The 27377-nt window shown below is 40.1% G+C and overlaps 1 protein-coding gene across 1 annotated transcript; it reads left to right on the top strand.

Moving 5' to 3' along the window:
• On the top strand, positions 1-27377 carry LOC117503820 (cleavage and polyadenylation specificity factor subunit 6-like). Its single transcript, XM_034163074.1, is given in 12 exon segments — positions 1-115; positions 3200-3409; positions 3675-3778; positions 3929-4074; positions 4844-5020; positions 6320-6424; positions 12342-12381; positions 12383-12832; positions 12952-13067; positions 13191-13344; positions 13505-13701; positions 27130-27377. Coding segments are annotated over 11 exon segments (1749 nt in total). The 5' UTR covers positions 1-55; the 3' UTR covers positions 13692-13701; positions 27130-27377.

The following is a 27377-nucleotide window of genomic DNA, read 5'->3' as shown; positions in this document are numbered from 1 at the left end:
CCTTTCTGCCAGTGTTTGTGCTGCACCGCCGGGCGGAGCTCCGGTTCGCAGGAAGATGGCGGACGGTGTGGATCATATCGATATCTATGCCGACGTCGAGGAGGAATTTAACCAGGTATTAATTCCGCACTCGTCGCGGTGCGGATTATAATTCTGCTTTTCCGCATGCATAAATGTGATATTGCGTCATTAGTGGGGAATTAAAGAGTGTTATGAGTTGCAAGCGCTCAAAGGCCTGTTTCTGTCAACATGCTAAAAGCCTGTAGCCAGAGCTAGCTCGCTAAAATTTCAACTTTTATTTATGTCGAAAGATACCTAACGTCATGTGGTAGGTAACTGCTGATATCTGGCGCCAAAATGCGATGTGCTTTTAAAGAAAATTCAGAGAAATCTTCTTCCATTGTTTCAGGTGTGCGGCCTTTTCGTGGCAGGTTAACGCGCTAAAGCTAGCAAACTATTTATTACTTTTGGCAGCTCTTTTCGGAAATGCTGCATCCACACTTTAAATAGCTACTATCTATGGAGTGTTAATAATAATAATAATAAAAAAAAACGTTTCTATCACAGTTAAACTGTTACATTAAGTTTTCCAGAAATGTTCCGCTTTACTTTTAGCAAGCGCGTCGCTCAGTGAGTGAACACAGGCCACGAGCGGAAGTGGCTGTTTTTATTTTGTCATGTAACGTGTTGTCAACAGAAACCAGATGTCGATAGGATTAAAAAAATGTGATTACAAAGTTTGCGATTAATTAATTGCATATATATATATATGTGTGTATAGAGTTCAGATGCAAAACCCAGTATCTCCAAAACCATAAATTTTTAGTTGAGGCCAGCATGTACATGGCTGTCAAGGGGACCATCAGTGTGCAAAATATGAAAGAATTTGAACAAACTGTTTTCATTTTATTCATGAGTCTGTGCGTTTCCTCATATGGTTTTCTTTAACCCCTTAAGCCCTAGAGCAGGGGTGGCCAAGTTCGGTCCTCGAGAGCCACATTCCTGACACTCAGTTGTCTCTCTGCTCCAACACACTTGAATCCAATGAAAGGCTTGTTAGCAGACTTTTAATGAGCCTTTCATTGGATTCAGTTGTGTTGGAGCAGGGAGACAACTAAGAGTGTCAGGAATGTGGCTCTCGAGGACCGAACTTGGCCACCCCTGCCCTAGAGCCTATTTCACGAAAATCACATACCCATACATTGATATTTTTCTCAGCTTGTACAAGGTCAAAAATGCAAAGGTTTAGATCAGCTAAAAGACAGCTCCTAGGGGATGTTGTGGATGCAAAAAAATGAAAGTAAATACCTGGTAGGAATAAATGAGTTTTTTTTTTTCCCAAAAATGAATTCCGATTTATGTCTTTATTTGGCTGACATTTCTCCTATGGTTAGTTGATATGTGATTGAAGTGGATACTTTTGTAGAGGAGACATCGCTTGACATTTTGATGTATAATAAGTGTATGTTGGTGTCAGCATTGGCTGGTTATGAGTTTTCAAATGTTCCAAAACAGGGCAAGTCCCCAAATTTGGGGACTCTAGGGTTTAAGAGGTTAAATCTCCATTTTCAACTGCATTTTTCTTTATATATATATATATATATATATATATATATATATACACACACACATGCACATAATGTCTCAAATCACAAAACACATATAAAGGCTTTCAAACAGTGAAGAAAATAATTTCAGTCTTGAAAATAATTACAGAAATATTTCATTCTATAATAAACTGGGCAAAAATGGGCCATCATGAACATAGTCTAGGGATGGGTATGGGGTACCGGTTCTTTTTGAGACTTGTTAAGAAATGATTTGATTCACCGACATCAATAGCCTTTTTGCTTAACAATTCCCTTATCGCTCTTTCAGAGCGGCCATTGTTTTTGAGGGAGTTTGTCGGGAAAATGATCATTTCTCTACATTGATTGCAGACCCTGCAGTGGGTCTGTAATCAACTGCTTCTGTAATGGCTCTACTCTGAAGGATCCACCAGGACTCTTCCTACAGCTGGCTGCCTGTCAAAACTACCAACTGACTCCAGCGGGTGATTTCATTGATGAAAAAAACCTGCACCCCCTTGGCCCTTTCTGGAATACTTTGGACACCACGGCTGTAACATAACAAAATGTGGAAAAACTGAAGCACTATGAATACTTCCCCGATGCGCTGTAGAAAAGCCAGTGACTTGCGTGTGCGCGCCTCTAGGAATTTATTTATGTCTCTCCTGTGTTAATTTTGTTTTTCTACCAGTACCCACACTGGCTTGTACAAAATATTATAACACTGTACCTTCAAAATTAGTAGCTTTGTTCAGTTCTAGCTTGAAGGCTGCATAGACAAAAATGGAAAAGGTCAAACACATCATCTTGTGTAGCTAAGGTAACAATTCTTTCCCAAGCTCTTAATTTGTGTTCTGCATAAAATCCGTACAAATTAAAGTGCTCTTCTAGTTTTTGCTAATTTGCAGCAAAAGCCAGAAGCAGCCCTGAGTACAATCTGAAGTTGGTAAACTAGCATTCTTAGCCTAAAGGTTAGCATTGGGTTGAGCATTAGCCACTTTTTTTTTGTGCATCACCTTCTTTTATATATTAATTTTTGCTTCTCTAACAAACAATATTAAACTTATTGTTGGCCAGATTGAATATCTTCAAATAAACTAACGCTTAGTGTAATTAAATGCTTTAGAAATATCTTTTTGTCTGTGTTTTTCTGTACATCTGTGAAGCATACTGTATTTAGTAACAAAAAAAGAAAGTCCCTTCAGCTTCACCACAGCAGATCCATGTTGATTTGGCACTACTTTTATGCCAGATGCACTTCTTGACAGAAAAACCACATTACATGGAGAAGATGGGCAGGGATAGCCTTGAACCAGGAACCTGCACTGAAAACACCCGCATTTAACCAAACACTTAACAGAGATTTTTATCTAAACATTTGAAATGTAAGACAGGATTTTGTGAAAGTGATGGGTGGAACTTGGTCACTCTTCTGGGGGTGGAGACTCCCCCAGATGAACATTTTGTACATTTTAAAGTTAAATGCATCAATTTGGTGCCCTTAACAGGCAAAATTAAGAAGCTTAAGAAAAACAAGCAAAAAAAAAAAACAGCTTTGTTGTGTAAATAGTGTTGACCTCTAGTAGTAACTAACTTTTAAACAACTTAGTTCATGGTTTTATGTTCAACAGGAATCAGAGTACACAGTTCACGAGCAGATTGACCTGTATGATGATGTAATATCGCCATCAGCCAATAATGGTGACGCTCCAGAAGACCGGGACTACCTGGATGCACTACCTACACCTGGTGGAACAGAGGGTGGAAAGAGTGCGCCACCCAATGTTGTTTACACTTACACAGGAAAAAGGATTGCACTCTACATTGGAAACCTCACTTGGGTGAGTCTTTTATAATTTTTTAAAATTGTTTTCTTTGTTCATGCTGCAGAAGGTTGTGCTCTTTGACTACAATTTGTAAAGCTGCTTTTTTGGGTGTGTGTGTGGGGGGGGGGGGGGGGGGGTTTGCAAGAGATGCTTATGCCATTGTAAACGGTGCTGTCTAATGCTGTGACTGATACAAATCTAAATAGAAATTAAAGGTGTTCCCAAATATTTCTCAAATTATGCAAAACAGTACTGATACCAATCATACTGTCTTTTATAGTGGACTACAGATGAGGACTTGACAGAAGCCATTCGGTCGATTGGCATCACCGATGTGATAGAGATCAAGTTCTTTGAAAACCGAGCCAATGGCCAGTCGAAAGGGTGAGTGTTGTGCATGAGAGGTTTACAGGTCGATGTCCAGTCATGTATCGGAGAAGGATGCCCAACAAGAATCTGGGGGAACAATCTATGCGCTAAAAGTAGGACATCAGCCTAGAATTTTATGAGTGTGCATGTGTCTGTGTCTTCCAGGTTTGCCTTAGTGTGTGTGGGCTCAGATGCATCATCCAGGAAGCTTATGGAGCTTCTGTCTAAGAGGGAGCTTCATGGACAGAATCCTATAGTCACACCATGCAACAAACAGTCCCTCAGCCAGTTTGAGATGCAGTCACGCAAAAGTAAGTGGATCACTTATGATGCACAGCAACTGCACAGTTCAAGATACAGTCAGCAAGTTTCAAATTCTGAACTGAGCATTTACATAGTCTCTGACTTTTTCATGATGAAGTGATAAATCTGCAATAAAATTGGCAGTTAAAATTTTAGAAACTTAATTTGTGGTCAGTCAGCAGAGCAGTTACTTATTGCTAGTTTTTCTGAGCCTGTTTATGATTTGTGACTGCTTTCTGCAAGAACAGTACAACTTAGCCTAAAATGCAATGATAAAATGAACCGCTAACAAAAAAGCAAAAAGAATAACAGTAAAATAATAGTAATTTTACAAAAGAAAAATAGTTATGACTCACTTTCCACATACAGACATCACATCAGAGACAGAGGTTGGGAATGAGAGGAACAGTAGTAGCCAGTAAGCCAGTACTGATCAGCATGTCTGGTGTTTGTTGTGTATTGTTGCAAAGTGTTTTTCTTTTTACTTTCACTTTTGATACTCTGTGTGCTTCGTACCCTGTGTGCTGCTATACAATGCTGCTGGAACCTCAATTTCCCTGAGGGAGTCTTCCCAAGGGATCAGTAAAGTTCTATCTAATCTAATAACCATTGTACCTGTATGTTTGTAATGACTTGCAATGGAGCCCATTAAAAGGTCACAGCAAAACAAACAAAAGAAATGATCACAACCATGTCTTCATATGTATACTCCTGCATAAATTTGTTACGTTTTACACTGGTAATAATGTGAGCTGGTGTTGGTTGTTGGTTGTACAGGTAACCAGTCAGGCCAAATGTCTGGGGAGGGTAAAGCTGGTCCCCCTGGCACTGGCCCTCGTGGAGGTTTTCCCATGGGTGGTCGAGGCAGAGGCAGGTTCCCTGGACCCCCTGGACCTGGAGGAGACCGCTTTCCTGGCCCTGTTGGGCCTGGAGGGCCACCGCCACACTTCCCTGGTTAGTTGAACAATTGTTTTTGCCAGTAGAATGGAAACAGTGTTCCAAAGAGTTAGCAGTCAGTCTTGAAAATTTATGAACTGTTCTTGTAGTTTCTTGTCTTGTTTGGTAAACTCACCTAAAGAATTATTCTACAGTCTCTGCAATGTAACTATAATTATTTGTCAACTGTCATACAAGAACATGTGACTGACATTTTGAGTTCGAAGTGTTGACCCTAATCTGTGGTTTGTGGATGTCAGCGCAGCAGCTCTGGTGCTCTGACAACTCCAACTAAATGAAATGTTTGACGTAAGATTCAGACCTGGTTGAAACACTGAAAAATGTTTTCATGTTGGAAATTTTATCTTCACTTTCCAGACAGTAATTATTTGTGTGCTTGCTTTTTCTTTCAGAAGCAAAGCAATATTATATAATTGCTATACCACAAGCACCTTTTAAATTGAACATTTATAAACAAAGAGCTTTTGCTTTCTGTCTTGGCTGCTGTTCTGTTTGCACAGGCGAGGCTTTGTTGCTCACTCTCGCACCAGCATGGAGTCTTATAATCTTGTGGATGATCTGTCAGTTTTAAATCTCCCCCCGGCAGGGCTTTGCTCATGCATGCCTTCATCCCATCTTGCAATTTTTTTTAATTATTATTATTGTTTTTTGGTCCTTCTTCAGCTGCAGTTGCTCAACCCACCCCTCTATATAACAATACTAGCTGCAAGATTTCTGCTCACTTAGTTTCCAATACCATTTCTTAACAAGCCGTTTGCTGAAAGCTTCCATCATTACACATCTTAAGAATCTCTGACTGACTGCTTTACCATGAAGACCCACTGAACTCTGTGTAATCATCACCTACATCTATATATACAGTATGTAGTGTGCACTTGCATTATAGGATAGCAGGCATTGTGGACTGCAGTGTGAGAAAATGGAAGGAGGAGAAAATTTTTTTTGTTTTTTAAATAACTTCAGCTTGCGGGTCAAAGCTAAAAGTACTTGATGCTCATAATGGTAATTGATTTGAACTTTATTATGCTGTAATATAAACAAAAAACAATGAGCAAAACAAAAGAAGTGTTTGTTGCCAGTGGGTTTTCACTGTTTAACCTCTAGTTGGAGACTACGGGAATAGAATTGACCACTTGTCTCTTTCCCTTGTCTTTTCCCCTTGATCCCACTTTTTTGCGCTCCTGTTCTTTTGCTTAGTGGCTGGGGCGCTTTGTTGCTGGGATATGAAAAGCCATTACATCAGGAAATTCTTTAAAAGAGAAGGGGTTGTGATTGGTTTGCTTTCTCCCCCATTAGGCTCGGGCATGAGACCAGATGTGATTAGGCACCAAGATGACCCTCTGGATATGAGTTTCAATCCCTTCCCGCCGGGGGGCAGGAACGGGAGCTGGCGTACTAGAGGTGAAACACCTCAGTTGATTTTAGCGATTGCTTATTAATTTAATTTTATTTTTTAAATGTCCTAAAGCTTAGCTTTTCACATAGCTGACCATTATTAAGCACTAAATCACAGACTATTGTGCCCATGTTTTAGCATATTGACAACAGCAAGTACCTTATACTCATTATTATTATTATTTGTTTATACAACCCCAATTTTAATGAAGTTGGGATGTTGTGTAAAATGTAAATAAAAACAGAATACAATGATTTGCAAATCCTCTTCAACCTATATTCAATTAAATACACCACAAAGACATTTAATGTTCAAGCTGATAAACTTTTTTGTTTTTGTGCAAATATTTGCTCATTTTGAAATGGATGCCTGCAACACATTCCAAAAAAGCTGGGACAGGGGCAACAAATACTAGGAAAGTTGATCAGTGCTCAAAGAACACCTGTTTGGAACATTCCACAGGTGAACATGTTAATTGGAAACAGGTGAGTGTCATGATTGGGTAAAAAGGAGCGTCCCCAAAAGGCTCAGCCATTCACAATCAAAGATGGGGCGAGGATTACCGCTTTGTGAAACAAGAACGATGTTTCTCTATGTTCAGTTGCAAGGAATTTAGGTATTCCATCATCTACACTCTATAATATAATCAGAAGATTCAGAGAATCTGGAGAACTTTCTACACCTAAGCAGCAAGGCCGAAAACCAACATTGAATGTCCGTGACCTTCGATCCCTCAGGCAGCACTGCATTAAAAAATAACATCATTGTGTAAATCGGTAATCCTCGCCCCATCTTTGATCTTACCACGTGGGCTCAGGAACACTTCAGAAAACCATTGTCAGTTAAGACAGTTCACTACATCTGCAAGTGCAAGTTAAAACTCTTCCATGCAAAGTGAAAGCCATACATCAACAACATCCAGAAACGCTGCCGCCTTCTCTGGGCCTGAGCTCATTTGAAATGGACAGATGCAAAGTGGTATGGGCATTGACACATCTGTGATGGCATCATCAGTGCTGAAAGGTACATCCAGGTTTTGGAGCAACACATGCCATTCAAGCAACGTCTTTTTTGGGGACGTCCCTGCTTATTTCAGCAAGACAATGCCAAGTCGCTTTTCTGCATGTGTTAGAACAGCGTGGCTTCGTAGTAAAAGAGTGCAGGTACTAGACTGGCCTGCCCATTTAAAATGTGTGGAGAATTATGAAGCGCAAAATACGACAATGGAGACCCCGGACTGTTGAACAACTGAAGACTTACATCAAGCAAGAATGGGAAAGAATTCCACCTACAAAGCTTCAACAATTAGTGTCCTCAGTTCCCAAACACTTATTGAGTGTTGTTAGAAGGAAAGGTGATGTAACACAGTGGTAAACATACCACTGTTCCAGCTTTTTTGAAACGTGTTGCAGGCATCCATTTCAAAATGAGCAAATATTTGCACAAAAACAATAAAGTTTATCAGTTTGAAAATTAAATATCTTTGTGGTGTATTCAATTGAATATAGGTTGAAGAGGATTTGCAAATCAATGTATTCTGTTTTTATTTACATTTTACACAACGTCCCAACTTCATTAGATTTGGGGTTGTTTTATTTATTAATTTTTGGTCTTTTAGCAAGCTATTGTTCCTAAATGATTTCATACTATTATTGACAACAAATATTTCAGTATCTCACAAATACTTTGAATGACATAATGATAGAAAACACCTACCGTTTCACATTATGCTCCATCATTTATTTTGTGGTGTCCCATCACGTTTTGGAAATACTCTCATTTGGCCCTGTGTGATAAATCCAGCACACCTATAGGCCTATGTTTCTCCATAAAAGCCCAAACTTAATGTCTGTCACCATGAGCTGAGCAGAGAGGCTGTACAGCCCGGTGTTGCAGACTGAACGGCCCACCCCTACAAATTGGTCCCCCTACATTCCCTGTGCATGCATCATTTCGGAGTGTCAGCACCGATTCACCAGTTATCGCCTCGTTTCTGCTTAAAACTGCACTCCAGTCATCATCTATCTCAGCGACAGATCTCTGAAGCTTTTGTACAACAAACATTTCCACATAAATTCAGCATTATTTCATAATAAAAGATGGGGGGCCAATCAGAGAGCAATACCAGTGCGTTTGAGGCTGACTCTCTGAGTCTGACTCTGTACACCCAAAGCGATCAAAGTGAATAATGGGTTTGTTAACCATCAGGTGACAAAGTAAAACCTCTTAATTCATTCTAAAGTCAGTTTTAAGCAGAAACGAGGCGATAATCTGTTAATCTCTGTGAACGCGCCAAACTAACGCATGCACAGTGAAGGCAGGGGGTCTATCTACAGAGGGGAACGTTCAGTCTGCAACACCGGCATCAAATTTCAGAGCACAGCTGTGCCCCACATCATAGGAGCTGCGGCAGAAAACACTGGAGAAACATCAAAGGATATAGATTAGAAAAAAGAAGAAAAACAAAAGTTTTTCCTCAGTTTTCATAAGTCTCTTGCACCTATGCCTAAGAGCCGACAAATCCTTAGATGAAGTCCACGATTATCTCCACTGTTTCTTGGCGTTGAGCTCCAAGTTGTTGCTGCTGCACCAGGTCACCAGCCGGCCCACTTGCCTCCTGTAGGCAGACTCATCCCCATCCGAAATGAGTCAAATGAGGGTGGTGTCGTCCGCAAACTTGATGAGCTTTACAGAGTCGTGGATGGAGGTGCAGCAGTTAGTGTACAGGGAGAAGAGCAGAGGGGAAAGGACACAGCCCTGTGGAGATCCTGTGTTGAGAGCCCGAGTGTTCGAGACATTCTTTCCCAGCCTCACACGCTGACTCCGGTCCGTCAGGAAGTCTGTGATCCACCTGCAGGTGGAGTCGGGCACGTGGAGCAAAGAAAGCTTGTTCTGGAGCAAAGCCGGAAGGGTGGTGTTGAATGCAGAGCTGAAGTCCACAAACAGGATCCTAGCGTAGGTTCCTGGGGAGTGCAGGGCCAGGTTTATGGCGTCATCTACACACCTGTTGGCTCTGTAGACAAACTGCAGGGGGTCCAGGAGGCGGTCGGTGATGGACTTCAGGTGGGATAAAACCAGGCCTTTGAAGGTCTTCATGACTACAGACGTGAGAGCCACAGGCCTGTAGTCATAGTAGAGAAGCTTGAATCTTCGACTGGACTGGGTTGCTTGACGCGAGGACGTTTCGCTTCAAATCGCAGTCTTCCTCAGCTAAAATTCTTGCTCTGGTGGTCTGACTTCTGTCTTGACTCTTGTAGAGAAGAATAATCAAGAAATCACAAAAGCTGGAGTTTTAAATCTAACCAGACCCCTCCTACCGAGAGGCAGACTGCTATAGGCTAGTGACTAAACAATAGCTCTAATTAGCACCTATTGTGCTGTAGTTAGCACCCTCCTAATGACAGGGCAGCTGTCCCTCTCCTGATGGCTCCCTTGACGACTCTGCTGATGATGTGAATGACTCATTAACATGAACAAAAGACTGAGGCCTGTAGTCATTAAGTCCAGTGACACGTGGTTTCTTGGGGACTGGAACTATGATGGAGGACTTGAAACAGACTGGAACATGTCTGCTGTTACCAAATGTAATTTTCCTGCATGAGTTGCTGGTTATTTGAGCATCTCTAGTTTTTCCACTCGTTGTTGTAAAGTTGGGCATATTTGCAGACTATTCTGCCGAAAGTTCCTCTATATGATATGTGATTGAAATGTAATCAGCATGCACACTGTAAAAACTTTTAAAATATGACTGGAGATGAAGGAGAGAAACTGGAAAAAGTAACCAGTCACAGCCCTTGTGGTCTCCGTCGTTACGTGGAGTTTAAATTTTTGGGAGGTGCGTATCAGGCTACGAAGTGTCTTTGATTCACCACATCCAGGGATGTGTGTGTGAAACTTAACACCATGTTACAGTGCAGCCAGCAGTCAGCATTTTATTCATCGCCAGCCTTGAATAAAAGGCCTGCCTCACTGAGCACAATTTGGAAAAAAATAAACGCCCGTCCGTTTATTCAAGGAAATACGGTAATCATGTCAGAACGTTGTAGAACCTGAGTTCTGTGTTGTGAGTTCTAACATAAATGTATGTATCCTGATCTCACATACATGCAGAAACATTAAAATCCCACTTGGGATAAAGGGGATTAGGTTTTATGTCAGAAGGGTTTGTGTCCAGTGTGAACACTGTTTTCATTGTGAGATGATCTGTCTTACCTTTGTGAAATGTTTTATGAATATTGTGCCTGGTAGGCCATTTAGTACAGCTGGTGTTTCAAGTATCAGACGGCCGAGAGATAATCCAATTTGTGAATTTGTCTAAATCACTCATTGCATTGTTAATGGAACTTTTGAAATGAAGGGTTTCAGAGGTGTCTGTTATTTGAGCTGTTTTGAGTCAGTTTTGGACCGGCCAAAATTTCAGATTTATTTTTATTAAAACAATAGAAATGGACACAGAACCGCTCAATTCTCAGTGAACAGTTTGACCTCAGCCATGTCTTACACGAAGTAATCACGTGTAGTTCATGTTCTTGGAACAGCTACCTAATTACTATAGATGTGGATGGTAGTGACTTTGTTACTAAAGCTCATTTTCTTCCCAGATAAACAAAATATATACACAAAATGGTTTTGCCTCCCGCCTTTCATCCTTCTGACTGAGAATCTGGACATTGATAACTGATGATTCCAGACTCAATATAGTTAGTCCCTTGGGCTTCTCCCTTGTTCACTCTGGATAAAAGGGCTTAGAGCCATTTAAAAAGTCAGCAAAGTAACCAAATTTCAAAACGGGGTCGGAATTTTGGTGGGAAATCAATCATCTGTGTGTTCGTGGTCCTTGTGATTGTTAGTTTTTGATTGCAGCCTCATATTTTGCAGATTGTCTTCATCTGAAGTAATGGCCAGGGTGGCAGCCATATTGGAAGTTCTGTTGTGCTTGTTAATGACAAATCACTTGACTAGTGTTGAAACATGTCTTGTAATTTTATATACATTTTTCAGAGATGGTTAGATATAGATACTTCATTCATCCCAAAGGAAATTCTAGACAGGGCAAGTTCCTTATTTGCTTAAAATGGCTTTTGATAACAGCAGCTTAAGCAAACACTCAAGTTTGTGTTGCACACATGTGAGCTGTATCATTCTTCCTGGTTGAGTGCAATCTCTTCTTTTTAGTCCACTACATAGGGCAGCCACAGTGGCTTTCCAGCTCTTGTGCAGTGATCTTTAAAATGTCCCATGATTTTTGCAATATTTGCAAATCTAATGTTGGCGCTCCTCCATAATTTTCATTGTCTTTGTCCCACTTGTAAACCTGTCTGTGATGTTTTGTTTGTGGCAGCTCCAGCAGTCCTTGAAGTTTGTGTTGCATGCATTCTGTACCATTTTATTAGTTTGAGTGCAGCTTGTTCTCTGTGAACAAAAATCTCTGTTCCCTTTTGTTAATGAAAGTTTACTATTGCAGGAGTAACATTACATCCTTTCCTGCATCATGTCAGTATAATATTAGCAAAATTGTGCAAACATAGTCTTCTTGCAAAGTGACATTTTTTGTTGTTCTTCCCTGTAGCTACAGCTTGCTCTTCTTACTAGACTACTGTTCCATGTCTCTAATATCTTCTTGTCAGTCAATTGTAGCTGACCTGTTAGTCAGCACTTCAGTATTTGTAGATATGAAATACACTGGTTGTATTTAAGAGCCTTAAAATTTAGCTACAATGCTGAACATTGTAAAATTAATTTCTTGTGAAACTTAGTTTTGTAATCAAAGTAACAAATACCATTGAATGACTCCAACCAGTTCTCTTATTTCTCTGACTAGAAACAGATGCTGAGTACATCATGTCTGTTGAAACATAGATGGAAGAAAAAGTTCACAAGATTTTAACATTGAATCTTGCACTTGTTTTGTTTTTCTTTCAGGTGGGATGCAAGGACCACCTCGTCTTCCGCCTGGTCCCCCGGCCTCCTGGTCCTCCGGGTCCTCCACCCCCTGGCCAGGGCCTCCCACCACCCCTTCCCGGTCCTCCCAGTCGTGGTGACAGGCCTCCTCCGCCTGTTCTCTTCCCTGGTCAGTTTGGCCAGCCTCCAATGGGGCCCCTGCCTCCTGGTCCCCCTCCTCCAGGTTATGGTCCTCCCCCAGGTCCACCACCCCCACAACAGGGTCCTCCACCTCCTGGGCCATTTCCTCCTCGCCCCCCAGGTCCTATTGGGCCCCCAATGGCTCTGGCTCCCCCTCCCCACATGCCGGGTCCACCACCAGGAGGACCGCCACCAGCTCCACATGTCAACCCCGCCTTCTTTCCTCCACCTGGCAACAACAACATGCCTCCCAATGACAGCAGGGGCCCCCCTGGACCTAATGACCCATATGGACGTCCACCTTATGAGAGAGACTATGGTCCTGGAGGACGGTAAGGATCGATCGGTGGATGCCATTGTATTATTACGTCATGGTGCAGTCACACAGTCACATTTACCGGTGAGCTAAACCGTACTATACCTTATTACCTGTGTGCTTTGTACTTTTTAGTGATATGGAGGCATCACGGACTCCACTGAGTGAATCAGAGTTTGAGGAGATAATGAACAGGAACAGAGCCATCTCCTCCAGCGCCATATCTAGAGCTGTGTCTGATGCCAGTGCAGGTAATGTGGAAATACAGAGCCCACGCTGCATAAAGACAAATCTTCTGGTTGCACTTGAAAGAATAATTGTTGCCCATACTAAAAGAAGGCTTAATGCAAATTTGTTTTGGTCTCTGTGTGTAGCTGACTATGGCAGTGCTATTGAGACCTTGGTGACAGCAATCAGCCTGATCAAGCAGTCCAAAGTGTCAGCTGATGACCGTTGTAAGGTCCTCATCAGTTCCTTGCAGGACTGTCTTCATGGCATTGAGTCAAAGAGCTACGGTTCTGCCTCCAGGTAACATTTCAGGTTGACACTGAACTTGACACTGAATTTGTTGAGGCAGTGGTCGCCGGATTGACATTTTGATGTTTGTTGTGTGCCAAGTGGACAGTCATTCAATAATTTTGAAACCCTGAGCATAATGTGATGTGATAATTCTTCTCCTTTCTACCAGACGGGAACGTTCCAGGGAACGTGACCATAGCCGGTCCAGAGAGAAAAGCAGACGACACAAATCCCGCAGCCGTGACCGGCATGAGGACTATTATCGGGAACGCAGCCGGGATCGTGACCGCCACCGTGAGAGGGACCGGGATCGAGACAGGGAAAGAGAGAGGGAGCGGGAGTACCGACACCGCTAGACGGCGAGAGGTGGGTCTTACCTTTCTTTCTTTTAGCAGCTATCCATTTTTCCAGCCAAGTTAGCCCTTATTAACCTATCCTTTACTACTTTCAAAATAAGAGACCACAAGTGTCAAGTGCTAAAAATTTCTATTTGATTGCTTGCCAACTCTCTACTTCATCAGATTAAAAGCTTCACCGTCTTTAACCACCGTCTTTTACTCAAAGGCTCATGTGACGTCCGTAACTAGTTAAACACTTTAACAGTGTTTTTGTGCCACTGAGTTATATATGGATGGACCAAATATAAAAACCTTGTTGACCAATGAAGGGGAGAAGAGGTAAGTAAGAAAGAATTTAATAAACTGTTCCTTGGTTTAAGGTAAGTGTAAGGTGAGTCCACTTAATTTGCATATTTGTGTAATTGCTGTTATTACTTATATTGTTAGATGTGTATTTTACACACTTTGTGTATTGCCTATGCTATTTTGCACAAAAAAGGCATCTAAGACTTGTATCTGTCATAGGATTTTAAATCAAATTTTAAAAATTAAACGTGTAGTTTCTGGAATTTTGAGTCTGGAAAACTTGTGACTTTTTGGTCTATAAGCCTGTTGATGTTGGTAAATTACAAAATCATTAACCATTTATGTTTGTCACTGTAAAATTCAAAAATGGATAAAACAGACAATTTGATGACTAGAAATTATCTGTATTTGGGATTTTACGAGCAGGCATGGCCAATGGACAGAGTTTAGAAAGACTTTTTCCTTTGTCTTTATTGTATGTGGCATTGGCAATTATTTATTGCCAATAATTTTGATTTTTGAGTTGTTTCATCAGGTGACAGGCATGTGGGAATGGTTCAGATGGAAGTCTGATTTGTTTCTGCGGTCCTTAGTACACATGTATCTTTTATTGCTGCCTAGTGTGCAGTCATGTGATATTGTCATTAGATCAACAAATAATCATTCCATTCATAGCAATGTTGTTAAAAAATATGTCTATTTGATGTAGTATATTGATACTGTGATTCTGCCTGATTGCATGATGGTACAGTTGTTGATGAGGGATGAATAAAAAAAAAATGTATAAAGTTTGGTGACTTGTACAAGATGGGTGTGGTTGTTGCCCAAATGCAGCTGCCCTTAATACACACAGTGTCAGATCGGTTATTGTCTGTGATCAGCAACAGGTTCATAGTCACTGGAGAAACGTTATGATGCCTTGCCCTGATTTTTATTGGTGGCATTGCATTGATATCTGTAAATCTGTTAATGACCAGCTTTGCTTCCCACTCAGGCCATGTTTTTGAACTGGTCACAAGTCTCATTTAATATTTGTAGGTGAGCTGGTTGGTTCAGTAAAACTGAATACATTCATTGTGGCCCAAATGTGTAACTTGTAAATGATGTGATGGTACCATGTGTGTGGTTTTTTTGCTGGCTTTTGGACAAGTCCTTTTGGATTGTTGATTAAATTGCATGATACTGGTCTGTAAGTAATTTGGTTACTACATTGTCAGTTGTTGAAAGGTGTAGTCCCTTTTGATTTTTAGTATTTTTTTTTTATTATTATTATTAACCATTTAAGTCATAAAATGGTGTTCTATGGCACCATTATAATTGTGTTGATTACCATCCAAATAACGCATGACCTGATCCCAGATAAGTCGTTGAAGATGGGTGAACTAATTTTTTTTTTTTAAATAGATTGATTCCTGCAGGTTAAAATACACACTTTCTGTAGCAGCGTCAGAGATGACAGGGGCCTTTAGGACTCATAAACAGCAAAGTTTGATGTCTGCATCATAGAGCCACAGAGGCATGGTGGATCTTCATTTGCGACAGAAAGTGACCCCATTAAAAATGAGGGGTAAATTACAGCAAAAGACACAGCTAGTAAATACACACCACCAGAGCGCCCATTGGGAAGAACTCTGGATAAAATCTGGCCATGCTTCACTGCTGGATATCTGATAGACGGGTCAGACAACACATAGAGGTCTACTGCATCAGTTGTCAATACTGTTAGATGCAATGCTTTTCTCTGACAGAGCTCAAGCAACAAATGCTCTATAATTTGCCATGGAATCTCCCAAAAATAAATACTGCCAATGCAGTTAGCTGTAATGCATACCACAGAAATAAAGGTTCTTTATGAGAGGTTTCTACACAAAACAAATTTTGTCAATTGTGTGGAAAATCAAGGGAGACTATACCTTTTTAACAGACAAATTGAGGAAAATACAAATGCAGGACAACCTTCCTAGACTTCCTTTTTGTCACGGAATCTGGGTGTTTGCTAATTTGTCATCTTTGTGTGTAGACATTGTCCCCTATTGTGTAACTTACATATCCATATTGGGCATGTTGAATGTTAATATTTGGAACTGCAAATTGAACTTTGGTTTTGACCATGTTTGAGTTGTTTCAATGCCAGGTTTGACTGAACTTATGTTTTGTCCATCTTGACTATATTGCGGCTTCAGCATCCCTGTTCAGTAGTACGTTGCCCCAGCTAATATTTCTCATTCACAGCTTGCATATTAGATGTAAACCACTGCTAACCATTGATTACAGAGTTAAACGGATAATTTCACACTATTTTTAAACAGTATTTTGCTATTTCACAGTGTGGTGTTCATACTGAGTAATATAAGTGGGGCATTGTTTCTGTTTGAGTTGCTGAAGGAATGTCCATCTTTTGTTTATGAAAGGTCAGTAATTGTGAGGAAACAGTACATCATTAAGCTCATTTGAAGGCAGGTGGTCAAAACGAGTGCAAATATTTAAATTTTATTCATCTGCTGTGTGATAAGTCAGGTCTTTATATTTGCATACGCTTTGGCTAAAAACTGTTTTCTGCAATACTACACATTTAATGTTACCAAACAATTTGCATATTAGTTAGTCCCAAAATTTATTTGGATATACTTCGATTTTCCACTTTTATTACTATATCAGATTTTCAGCAAATCCAAGGTTTACGTACACTGTTAACATTTGGTGGAATTGATTAACTTGAATCGGTTTAAGATAGCAAAGCTTCTCACTGGATCTTGTTGAATTTTCATTACATTCCTCTAAATAGATTTATATTAGATAGTCTATATTGTGGGCCTCTTACGACAAAGTCCCCCCCTCCCGAATTTCCTTTCAGAAATTTTTGGGGGATTAGGGTTGGTATTTTGAGGTGGTATTTCCAGCAGTTTTAAAGTCCCCTGACACTTGCACGACTTGCATGCACATCGTTGTGATGATCCCACCCGTGTTTATGGCAGATTTCAGACCTCGTTATTGTCGTTCAGGGCAACCTGCGCTCTGATGTGGTGCGCTGACGCAATCATTTGAACTTACATGCAGTGTTTTTGACTTGTTTGCGCAATGTTGAAGCTCACATAATTAATACATGATGGAGGTTTTGAACATTTCAGAATTTTCTTTGCGCACATGCACAGCAGAGTGCATGCAAGTGCACGGATCAGTTGTGCAAGTGTCAGGGGACCTTAACTTTGTCTGCATGCCATTTCAGCATACGGGTTGGTCACAATCAAGGCTATAGATACAAAATACAGATGTTATCATATCAGAAACACTAAATCATATGTCATGAAGATGTACTTTTGCTTTCAGCATCTGCATATGAAAAAAAACTTCATGTTGCCGAAAAAATGGTTTGATTAATCCTAATATTTAACAAGTTATGACCAGAAACGTGGTGCATTTTAAAATGAAATTAGGCATTATTCTGTGTCACTTTAAAATTGATGCAGCATGTTTTATTGCATAACAATAAAGGTGTGGTAGTATTTATGTAAATGTTTTTCTATGATATAAACAAATGTCTGTTTTCTATTTCCAGAAAATTTCATCAATTTCGGGTGAGCCGAGAAACAGCTACATAGTTTTACAGAAATGAGTTACACCGTTGTAAAATTTCATTTTCAAGACAATATTGAATGGAAATGCTGAATGAAAACAATAAAAAGTCATCCTTTGGGTCTTTAAATAATGTTATTTGAAGTCTCAAGGGTGTCTAAAAAATAAACAAAAAGATTTAATGCGACCAGAGCAATATTTTGTTTTTGGCGATGATCGCACTGCATGGTCTCAGATGTTCAGAAAATCCTGTAGAGTCCGTGACATGCCTATATTTAAAAATAATAGCATGGTGAATGTAACTTAGGTAGTTTTATTGTCCTATGTTAGGATAATTTAGAGGATATAAGTTGAATGGAATAAATAATTAGGTCCTATACCTGTTATGATGAAGGCTATAGGTAGCACCGTGTCACGGACTCTATGTGTGTAGAGTCTGTGACATATAGTTTTAAAATAGTACCTGGACGATTATATGACAATAGAAGAAAGTATCCTACACATCTTGATTTAGTTCAACCCTCTGTGGTATTCAACACTCTCCAGAGTGATAAATTGTGGTTGTAGTTATAATAGACTTCTCAAAATTCAGAATAATATCTCTAAAATTGGCTCAACCATTATTTTTTAAACACAAAGCACTATTTTTTAATAAAATATACTAATTATAAGATGCTATAATGTTGGTCTATGTGGATACCTGTTTTACAAACACCAAAATTTGACTTAGTCCTATAATTCAAATAGTGAGTGGGACAGTTACATAATCAGACATAAATTAATTCAAGATTTGTCACAGACTCTACGCAAAATTTCCAAATTAACCACATCACCAATTTCACATTTGTCTGTTTTAGGTTCATCTAATCTGCAAATAGTTTAATCTGGATGAAGTATTGTTTGTTTAGGACTGATAAAAAACATGAGAGGCCCAAAAGAACTTGCACATTAAGTGCTAAAACACGAAACACCAGCAGTAGTGGTGTAAATGAAGAAAGAACTGAAAAGGTGCATCAGGGAACGAACGACAAGAAAATATAGGGAAAAGATCCTTGGAGACCCTGCTAGACATGAGGCTATCAAAGAAAAGGACAGAATAAGAAAACAGAAGGAGATAGAAGAAATAAGGATCCAGTAAGAAAGCAATTACATAGGGAACGAGTGCGTCAGACAGTGCAAAGATATAGAGCCAAACTGAAACTTCGACTTCCAGGGAAGGACCAACCAAAGAGATACATGAATAAAATTTTGGATTATGTTGCACTAGACATTGGTCTTCATAATGGGTCTCAATTCAAAGAAAAGTACTTACTTTGATTTTTGTCTTAATGTGACACAGCTTAAGACACCTTGATTGTGACTGACCTGATACCTTTGGTGGTAGTTGATATTGTTCTGTTGAAAAACCCAATGACAACCAATGTGTTTTTTTTTTAAGATTTTCCAGATAGAGCCTTCTTCATGTCCTTCATTTTGCAGAGTGCATCGGTCCCTTTCCCAGTAAATACCCCAACATTCTCAAATGTGTCAAGTCTGCATGGTCCCAAGATTCATGATTTTATGTATTAATTATGGCACCTTGCATGTTTTAGAGGTGGATCCAAAGGAGTAACCAGAGTTGTGAAGGAGCCATAAATGTTTTTTCCAGATACCTTGGCTTGGTTATCAGTGTATGTAAACCTTTGATCTTAATCTTATTGTTTGGTAAACATAAAATCTGTTGAGTTGTTTGAAAGTTTAAGGCAACGTATATGTAATTTACAGCCTCAAATGTGTAAGTGGTGTTGGTAATGATCTGTAGGTGTCTGTGCAGGTCATGCACCATTTGAAGTTCTGCCAAATCTAATGATTAGTGGAAAGTAAGCTTTTGTGTCCACTGGGAACCTCTTTACCAGACATTGTATGTTTAAGATTTCTACACCATTTCAACAACCAGTACTTAACTTTGCAACAGCTAAGCTTACGTAGAACTTTATCTTAAATAATACTGTTTCTAATGTAGCATTTCAGTAGGAATCTTTGTAGTTGGTTATCACCAAGTATCTTGCATGCTTTAAGAGATACTCAGTGGACACAAGGCCAAACAATTGTCACAAATGTGTAAATTGTGGAATGGCAAAAAACTACAACTGTGTGAATTAAATGTTCATGAGATTTGCAGTAATTTGCTACATGTAGAAACTGCTCATAAATTAAGCCCAGATATGGGCTTATATCCATTGAGATCACAGCAGTTTCGACTTAAAAATTTGGTTCTGAATATGGTTCTTGTATTGCAAGTACTAGTTTCTGCACATATTCAGGCTTTAATGTTTTATATCTACTTGTTTATATGAGTGAGTGTCTCTTGGCAAGCACAAATGACCTTTATGCTCTCTTCATTCTGCCTGTAGGTGTGTATGTTTGTGTGCACTGGAGATCACAACACTGATTTCCAAAATAATCGGTCTTTGCTCAAACCAGGGTCACATAGTTTTTTCGGGTACTTTCTCTTGCACATTCTTTAAGTATGACGGTGCAGTCATCGTAAAATGGTCCTGTGACTTTTTTTTCCTCGTCAAAATTGTGTAAGATAATTGAAATCGGGTAACGTCACCTTTCAGGCTATTAACTTGAAATGAATATGTAATGCAGTATCACGAACCAGCCTTCATGTGACTAGCAAAAGCATCATGAAAAAAAACTGTATTGAACAAACTTTAACTGCAGATGTGAATGCAACATTTTCTAATTGACTGTGGGTGCAAAAATAAATAAAGAAATTCTAAGGTGAAGTAAGATGTAAATATCATGTGGAAATTGACGTAATGTTAAATGTGGTGCATGTCAGGCTATGTGTTGTATCGGGATAAAGTTACATGTTCGGTGGGTTACAAGTGGCAGTATTTTGTGTACAGTCTGACCCTGGTGTGACTCTGACATGTTTTCTTGTCTGTCACTTTGCTGCTGTGTGGTACAAATATCTACCATAGTATTCTTATTCCTGATTTGTTTTGTTTTTTTTTGTTTTTTTTTAGAAACGGCAGGTTTAATTACTATATATTGTGTGTTAAATATATTTAGTAAATTATTAAATTTAACTTGGTGACACTCTTTTGTAGGTGTTCAAGTGCAAACGGTGCCCCGAACCATAATTTTCACCACCAGCATTTTCTATGCTGAACTTTGGTCCTTGTTGACTGTGCCCACTTAAGCAGTTATGGAAGAGTGTTCCTTAAACTCCGCCTCTCTGATTTAATGTAGTCTGGCTGTAGTTAATGGTTTGAATAGTAATAGTAATAATGAGAATGTTCAGTTTTCAAATCTGAAAGGTTGGATTAAATTAGGCCTCTGTTCCTTACAAATGCTATTGTCTCAGACGTCACATACGAAATTTGTACTAAAGTAACTTGTTGGTTGTGAGGCCGTTTCCTGTTCTGCCTTGGTAATTGTACACGTGTTAAATTCTTACCATTAACAACAAATAGTTTGATTTGCACATAATGTAACTGATATTTGAAATCACTTTATGTATCAAATGTTGTAATTTCATAACATATTGACGTAAATGACTTGAAAAAATTACTGGAAGTCCAGTAGTGCCATGATATTCATGTTCATGATAGCTTTAATGATAATGCTTAATAGTACCCTGTTACCTTGCATGCCATACTTTATTGTGGGGGGGGGATGAGAAATACTGCTGCTTATACAAGTTCATAGTGAAATATTCAAATTTACCTTAAAGTTTTTATTCTGTTAACTCAAATATTGACATGCATTTGGGGGAGGGCAGTGTTGTCACTGGTCCTTTTTTTAATTTTGTGTGCAAATCTACTTTTTGTCAACATTGTATTGCTTGAGTGTCTGAAAATTGTTGTTGCAACTATCCATGCAGTTACTTAAAAATGCAGCTTTTGTACAGAGGTACGTTACTCTCTTTAAGAAGCATGTCAGAAGATTTAAACTGTTCTTTTCGCCATCTTAGCTGGAAAATGACATGGGAATGTGTAGGATAAAAACAAATCTGGCTCTAGAGATTTGCCCAATTACTCCATGCCTAGCATATTTCACAGCCTGTAGGCATTGCATAGGCCAAATAAACTAATTATATGTACAAATTACTAATTAATTCTCTTATACTTATTATTCTCTTCAGGTAGTATCTAAACATTATTATACGCAATAGTTGTGGTTGGAGTGTTTACATATGTGTCGTGTATTTGAGATTCCCCATTCTGGTCCTTAGGGACCAACCAAGACCTAACAGACAACTTTTGGCAGAGCAGGAGAAATGAAAAAGCTACAGGTCCCTGGGGACCAGAATTGGGAGGCAATATTTTCTACAACTTATTTTAACTGTTTATGAGGCAGAATGGTCACAGTGGTTTCATGACTAATTTGGACACAAGCTATGTTGAGAGCATAAGCTAAGTAATGTGTGGGGATGAGGTTGTAATTTGAGCACACAAGTTCTTTGTTTTTCTTCTTCTTCCCTGAAACACCTACTGGGTTTCACTCATTATCATTGGATGTAAAGAAAATGTTTTTGTTGGTTAGGTACTTGTGGCTGCAACAAACCATATTAAAAAGGTGTATTTCAGCTCAACCGTTAGGTACAGTATAATGAGGCCTACTACATCCTATTGAAAAATGGTTGGATTAAATGGCTAAGCAGCAGCAAACAATATATGAATTGTAGTGATAAAACTCAGTGGCTAAGGTATGAAGTAAATACAATTTTAGAAATGGCATCATGTCACTTCCTTGCAATTGGGAAGTTAATATTTATTGAAACTTTGAAAGCAACAAGCTGTGGTGGCCTCTGTGTCCTTCGCTCCTAGACTTTGGTAACGAAAGACACTTTGGAGGGGCCGCTAATTTAAAGAAAACATGCAGATTCAACTGCACCTGCTTCTAATTTCCATCATCCATATGATGATTATTCCTGCAGCAGTCCCAGACATGTCCAGCAGATAGCAGACAGGTATACTGTATGTTGCATTTTGTATTGTTCTGGTCCAACAAAGTTAAGCACCGGTTGATCCGTTTGTCTTATATTGACATACTGGAACAGATGGATACTTTTAGAGAAATTATGTTGTATCTGGATGTTGTTGCTTGTTAAGAACAGAAAATGTAAACGCGTATAAAAACTTTAGAATTATTCAGTTCAGTTTTCAGTAACAGTGAGGAGTTGCCTCAGTGTGTGACTTTGTTGATAGGTACAACTTAGTTGTACTTTTTTCCTGTTTAAATGCAACTGAGTTGTCTGGTCAACTGGACTTTAGTTCTTTGAGGACGTATTGCTCTTCAGTTTTAACACTCGGCGGGGTGACTACAAAACAGAATTTCCAAATAATTGACAAGTCAAACAACGTACTAGAAATTTTTCATACAAACAAAATCAAATTTACTGCACTAGCAGATCAAACAACCTGCAAGAATATCCATTTACATGAACATCAACAGTTCAACACAACTTAATGTCAGAGAGGAAAAAGGAAACAGCTGAATGAGTTCTAGTAGTAACTAGAACTGATTCCGCTTTTCAGGATGAAGAGCGGAACAACTTCACGGAACAACAAAAAAAGTCCAGTTGACCTGAATTGTCCTGCTTGGACACTGTGACCTGAATGATTGAGAATCTCCACAAACATCTTCCTGTTTAAACTTTGCATGACATGTTGTTGTGTGCGTGTGCTAGGGCTGTGCACAATCCACGCTCAACACTGAAACAAAAATTATCACGACAGTGAATTATGAAATCATTATTCCTGATTCCAGAAGCTGATCTGAATTTAATTGATTAGTTCCCGTGAGACCTTGTCTTATTTCATGTTCTTTTGGCCTGTTTTACAGTCGGGTACATAAGTGGATTTTAAAGATAAAGTTTGGTTTAATGACAAAGTGGAAATGACTAACAAAGTTTTGTCAGTTTTGATGGGCTGCCAGAACTATTGTATATTTCATAGGTAACCAAAATGGACTAATTTCCCTATCAAAGCTTACTGCAGTGGTTTTCAAATTTTTGTCTTCCCTCGCAATAACCTAATATCATATTAAAATTCATGCCAATCAGCGCGCACAGTGAGTGGAATCAGGCGGTGGCCGACTGAACGTATATATGCGCGCGCGCGTGCGTGCACACACAGCAGACAACAGGATTTACGACAGATGAGCACAGCTGTAAGACTTCGTATGAAATATAGTTTGTTTATACAACAGTGTAAGTAGCAACACCTGTTATAAATGTTTTTCTTTTTTTTAACCGTCCTCTCATGGATTATGTTGCTGTCTGCTGTGTGTGCACGCGCGCATATACGTTCAGTCTCTCCCACCTGATTTCACTCACTGTGCGCGCTGATAGGCATGAAATAAAAATTTTTTTAAGAAAAAAAAAAGCTTCCGACGTGTGGTTTTTGAATGTACAATGTGAGCAGTCAGATTGCAACAGAGCATCGGGCCGTAGAGTTTGAGAACATGAATCGTGCGGTCTGAACTTTTAAACCCTGCGGTTTTGTCGCACAGTTTGAGCTGGAGCCAAGTACAACGATTGAAAATATCGTACAGCGTATCCCCAGCCTTAGAGAGAGGGTGAGAAGTTCAGTCATCCGTGGGAGGCTCGGAGTAGAGTTGCTGCTCCTTCGCGTTAAGAGGAGCCAGCTGAGTTGGCTCAGGCAGCTGGTAAGGATGCCTCCTGGGCGCCTCCCAAGGGAGGTGTTTCAGGCACGTCCATCTGGGAGGAGACCCTGGGGAAGACCCAGGACTAGGTGGAGAGATTATATCTCCACACTGGCCTGGGAATGCCTTGGGATCCCCCAGTCAGAGGTGGTCAATGTGGCACGGGAAAGAGAAGTCTGGGGTCCCCTGCTGGAGCTGTTGCCCCCGCAACCCGAACCTGGAAAAAGCAGTTGAAGATGAGTGTTTACAATGGCTGTAAAATGGTAAATGCATAGACAGTTCCTTTAAAAACACATAATATATTTAAAATGTGTTTAATGTGTAAAAGAATAAAAAAACACACGAAGATGTAATTGTGTGTATGTGTCTCGTTTGGGGGTGGGGTGGGTGGTGCAGCTGTTAATTTGTTCTCTTGGGGGGGGTCACTCTCCCACACTTTGAAAATCCCTGGCCTACTATATGTAAGGATTAAACAACTCGAAGGCATGCATTATACGGTTTGAATGCACGACGCGGAGTCTAAAACACCACAACGTGAAGCATTCAAACCGTATAATGCACGGCTTCGAGTTGTTTAATCCGCTTTTACCATGGTCCCACACAGTGAGCTAACACACATATTTATTTAAGTTAACAGAACTTGATTAAAATGTGAGAGTATTTGGGACTATTTTATACCAGTCTCAAGATATTTTGTCTCCGACGCGCGTACAGAGTCTGCGGGCTCGCACTGCAGCGGGCCACTCACACCGCCCCCTCTCTGCTGTGTGGAGCTGCGGCCAACAGGTCGAGAAACTACGCTCACTGTTTTGATGCAGAGCCTGCAAGGATAGAACCGTTCTTCTTTCCCGTTTTGAATCTTGTCCAGTTCGTCTGATGTTAAATCTTTACGCCGTTGCTTTTGCTGTTCTTCTCGTTTGCTCTCCTCCTCTTTCCATTCCTCAAACATTTTATTTTGGTCAAAAATATTAAAATTCACTTGGAAATCCATGTTTTATCACAGCTGATCTGTGCCAACTGATTTGCGCGTTGCTATGCTGACAACCAGAGCGGAGTGATTATAACAAGTGACTTAACTCGCCGAACTGCGTGTGCGTATACACGAAAATAATGCACGCCAGTTAGATATGGAATTCTCACTGACCATGGTATAAAACAATCTACAGTGAGGAAAATAAGTATTTTGAACACCCTTCGATTTTGCAAGTTCTCCACGTAGAAATCATGGAGTGGTCTGAAATTTTCATCTTTGGTGCATGTCCACTGTGAGAGGCATAATCTAAAAAAAAAAAAAAAAAAATCCAGAAATCACAATGTATGATTATTTTTTTTTTCTCTTTTTTTTTCTCCTCTCAGAGGTCAAACGTTCCTGTAGTTTTTCACCAGGTTTTCACACACTGCAGCAGGGATTTTGGTCCACTCCTCCATACAGATCTTCTCTAGATGTTTCAGGTTTGGAGTTTCAGCTCCCTCCAAAGATTTCTACTGAGTTCAGGTCTGGAGACTGGCCAGGCACTCCAGGACCTGAAATGCTTCTTACGGAGCTCCTCCTTAGTTGCCCTGGCTGTGTGTTTAGGGTCATTGTCATGCTGGAAGACCCAGCCATGACCCATCTTCAATGCTCTTACTGAGGGAAGGGAAGTTGTTTGCCAAAATCTCGCAATACATGACCCCATCCATCCTCCCTTCAATACGGTGCAATCATCCTGTCCCCTTTGCAGAAGAGCACCCCCAGAGTATGACGTTTCCACCCCATTCTTCACGGTTGGGATGGTTTTCTTGGGGTTGTTCTCATCCTCTAAACATGGTAAGTGGAGTTGATTCCAAAAGCTCTATTCTGATCTCATCTGACCACATGACCTTCTCCCATGCCTCCTCTGGATCATCCAGATGGTCACTGGTGAACTTCAAACGGGCCTGGACATGTGCTGGCTGCTGCCCTGCAGGATTTTAAACCATGACAGCATCATGTGTTTACTAATGTAATCTTTGTGACTGTGGTCCCAGCTCTCTTCAGGTCATTGACCATGTCCTCCTGTGTAGTTCTGAGCTTTCCTCAGAATCATCCTTACCCCACAAAATGAGATCTTGCATGGAATCCCAGACCGAGGGAGATCGACAGTCATCTTGTGTTTCTTCCACCTTTATAATAAATAATAACAGTTGTTCTCTTCTACCAAGCTGCTTGCCTGTTGTCCTGTAGTCCATCCCAGCCTTGTGCAGGTCTACAGTTTTGTCCCTGGTGTCCTTAGACAGTTCTTTGGTCTTGGCTATGGTGGACAGGTTGGAGTGTTGAATTATTGTGAACAGTTGTTTTTTATACAGGTAACAAGTTCAAACAGGTGCAAATTAATACAGGTAAAGAGTGCAGAATAAGAGGCTTCTTAAAGAAAAATTAACAGGTCTGTGTGAGCCAGAATTCTTGCTGGCTGGTCAAATACTTATTTTATGCAATAAAAGCAAATTTATTTAAACATCATACGGATTTTCTGGATTTTTTTTTTTTGTTGTTGATTCTGTCTCACAGTTGAAGTGTACCTACGATAAAAATTACAGACCTCTACATTCTTTGTAGTTGGAAAACCTGCAAAACTGACAGGGGGTCAAATACTATTTTCCCCACTGTAAGTACCCCAGTTAGCAGTTAGATATGGATGAATAACTTCACCAAAGTAACCACTTTGATTTTTTTTTTTTGGAGGTGCGCCAGTGACACATACTGGTGTACCCTAACTGTGAAACAGTCGTCTGTTCCCGGATCGGGGCAGTGCGAGTTGGATAGCTGTTGAATTGAGCCCAGCCTTGGTGCACACTAGGTATGTGTAGTGTTTGCGGTTGATGTGTGAGGGGGAATCATTGTTGACTGTTGGGCTGCCTCCAAACAAACTCCACCCTTCGTTTGACACCTTTCAGGCAAACGAGGATCAGGACGGACGGACAGAAGGAACGGCAGGAACAACTTCAGTGCAGCGTGAACCTCCAAAGCTTGCATGAGCGGACAGGAGCACAGCTACCACCTCGTCCTCCACCCCTTCATTTATCCTGTCCTCTGCCCGTCTTTCTCTCTGTGTTCATCCTGTCTGCCTGAGCTAAGTGCAGTGGATGGAAGACGCTGACCTGTGTAAGGCTGTTATCCAAACATCTTCTCCTATAATGATGAAA

The sequence above is a fragment of the Thalassophryne amazonica genome, chromosome 22 (assembly GCF_902500255.1).
Source record: "Thalassophryne amazonica chromosome 22, fThaAma1.1, whole genome shotgun sequence".
Classification (NCBI taxonomy): domain Eukaryota; kingdom Metazoa; phylum Chordata; class Actinopteri; order Batrachoidiformes; family Batrachoididae; genus Thalassophryne; species Thalassophryne amazonica.
This window is presented reverse-complemented; position numbering and strand designations above follow the sequence as displayed.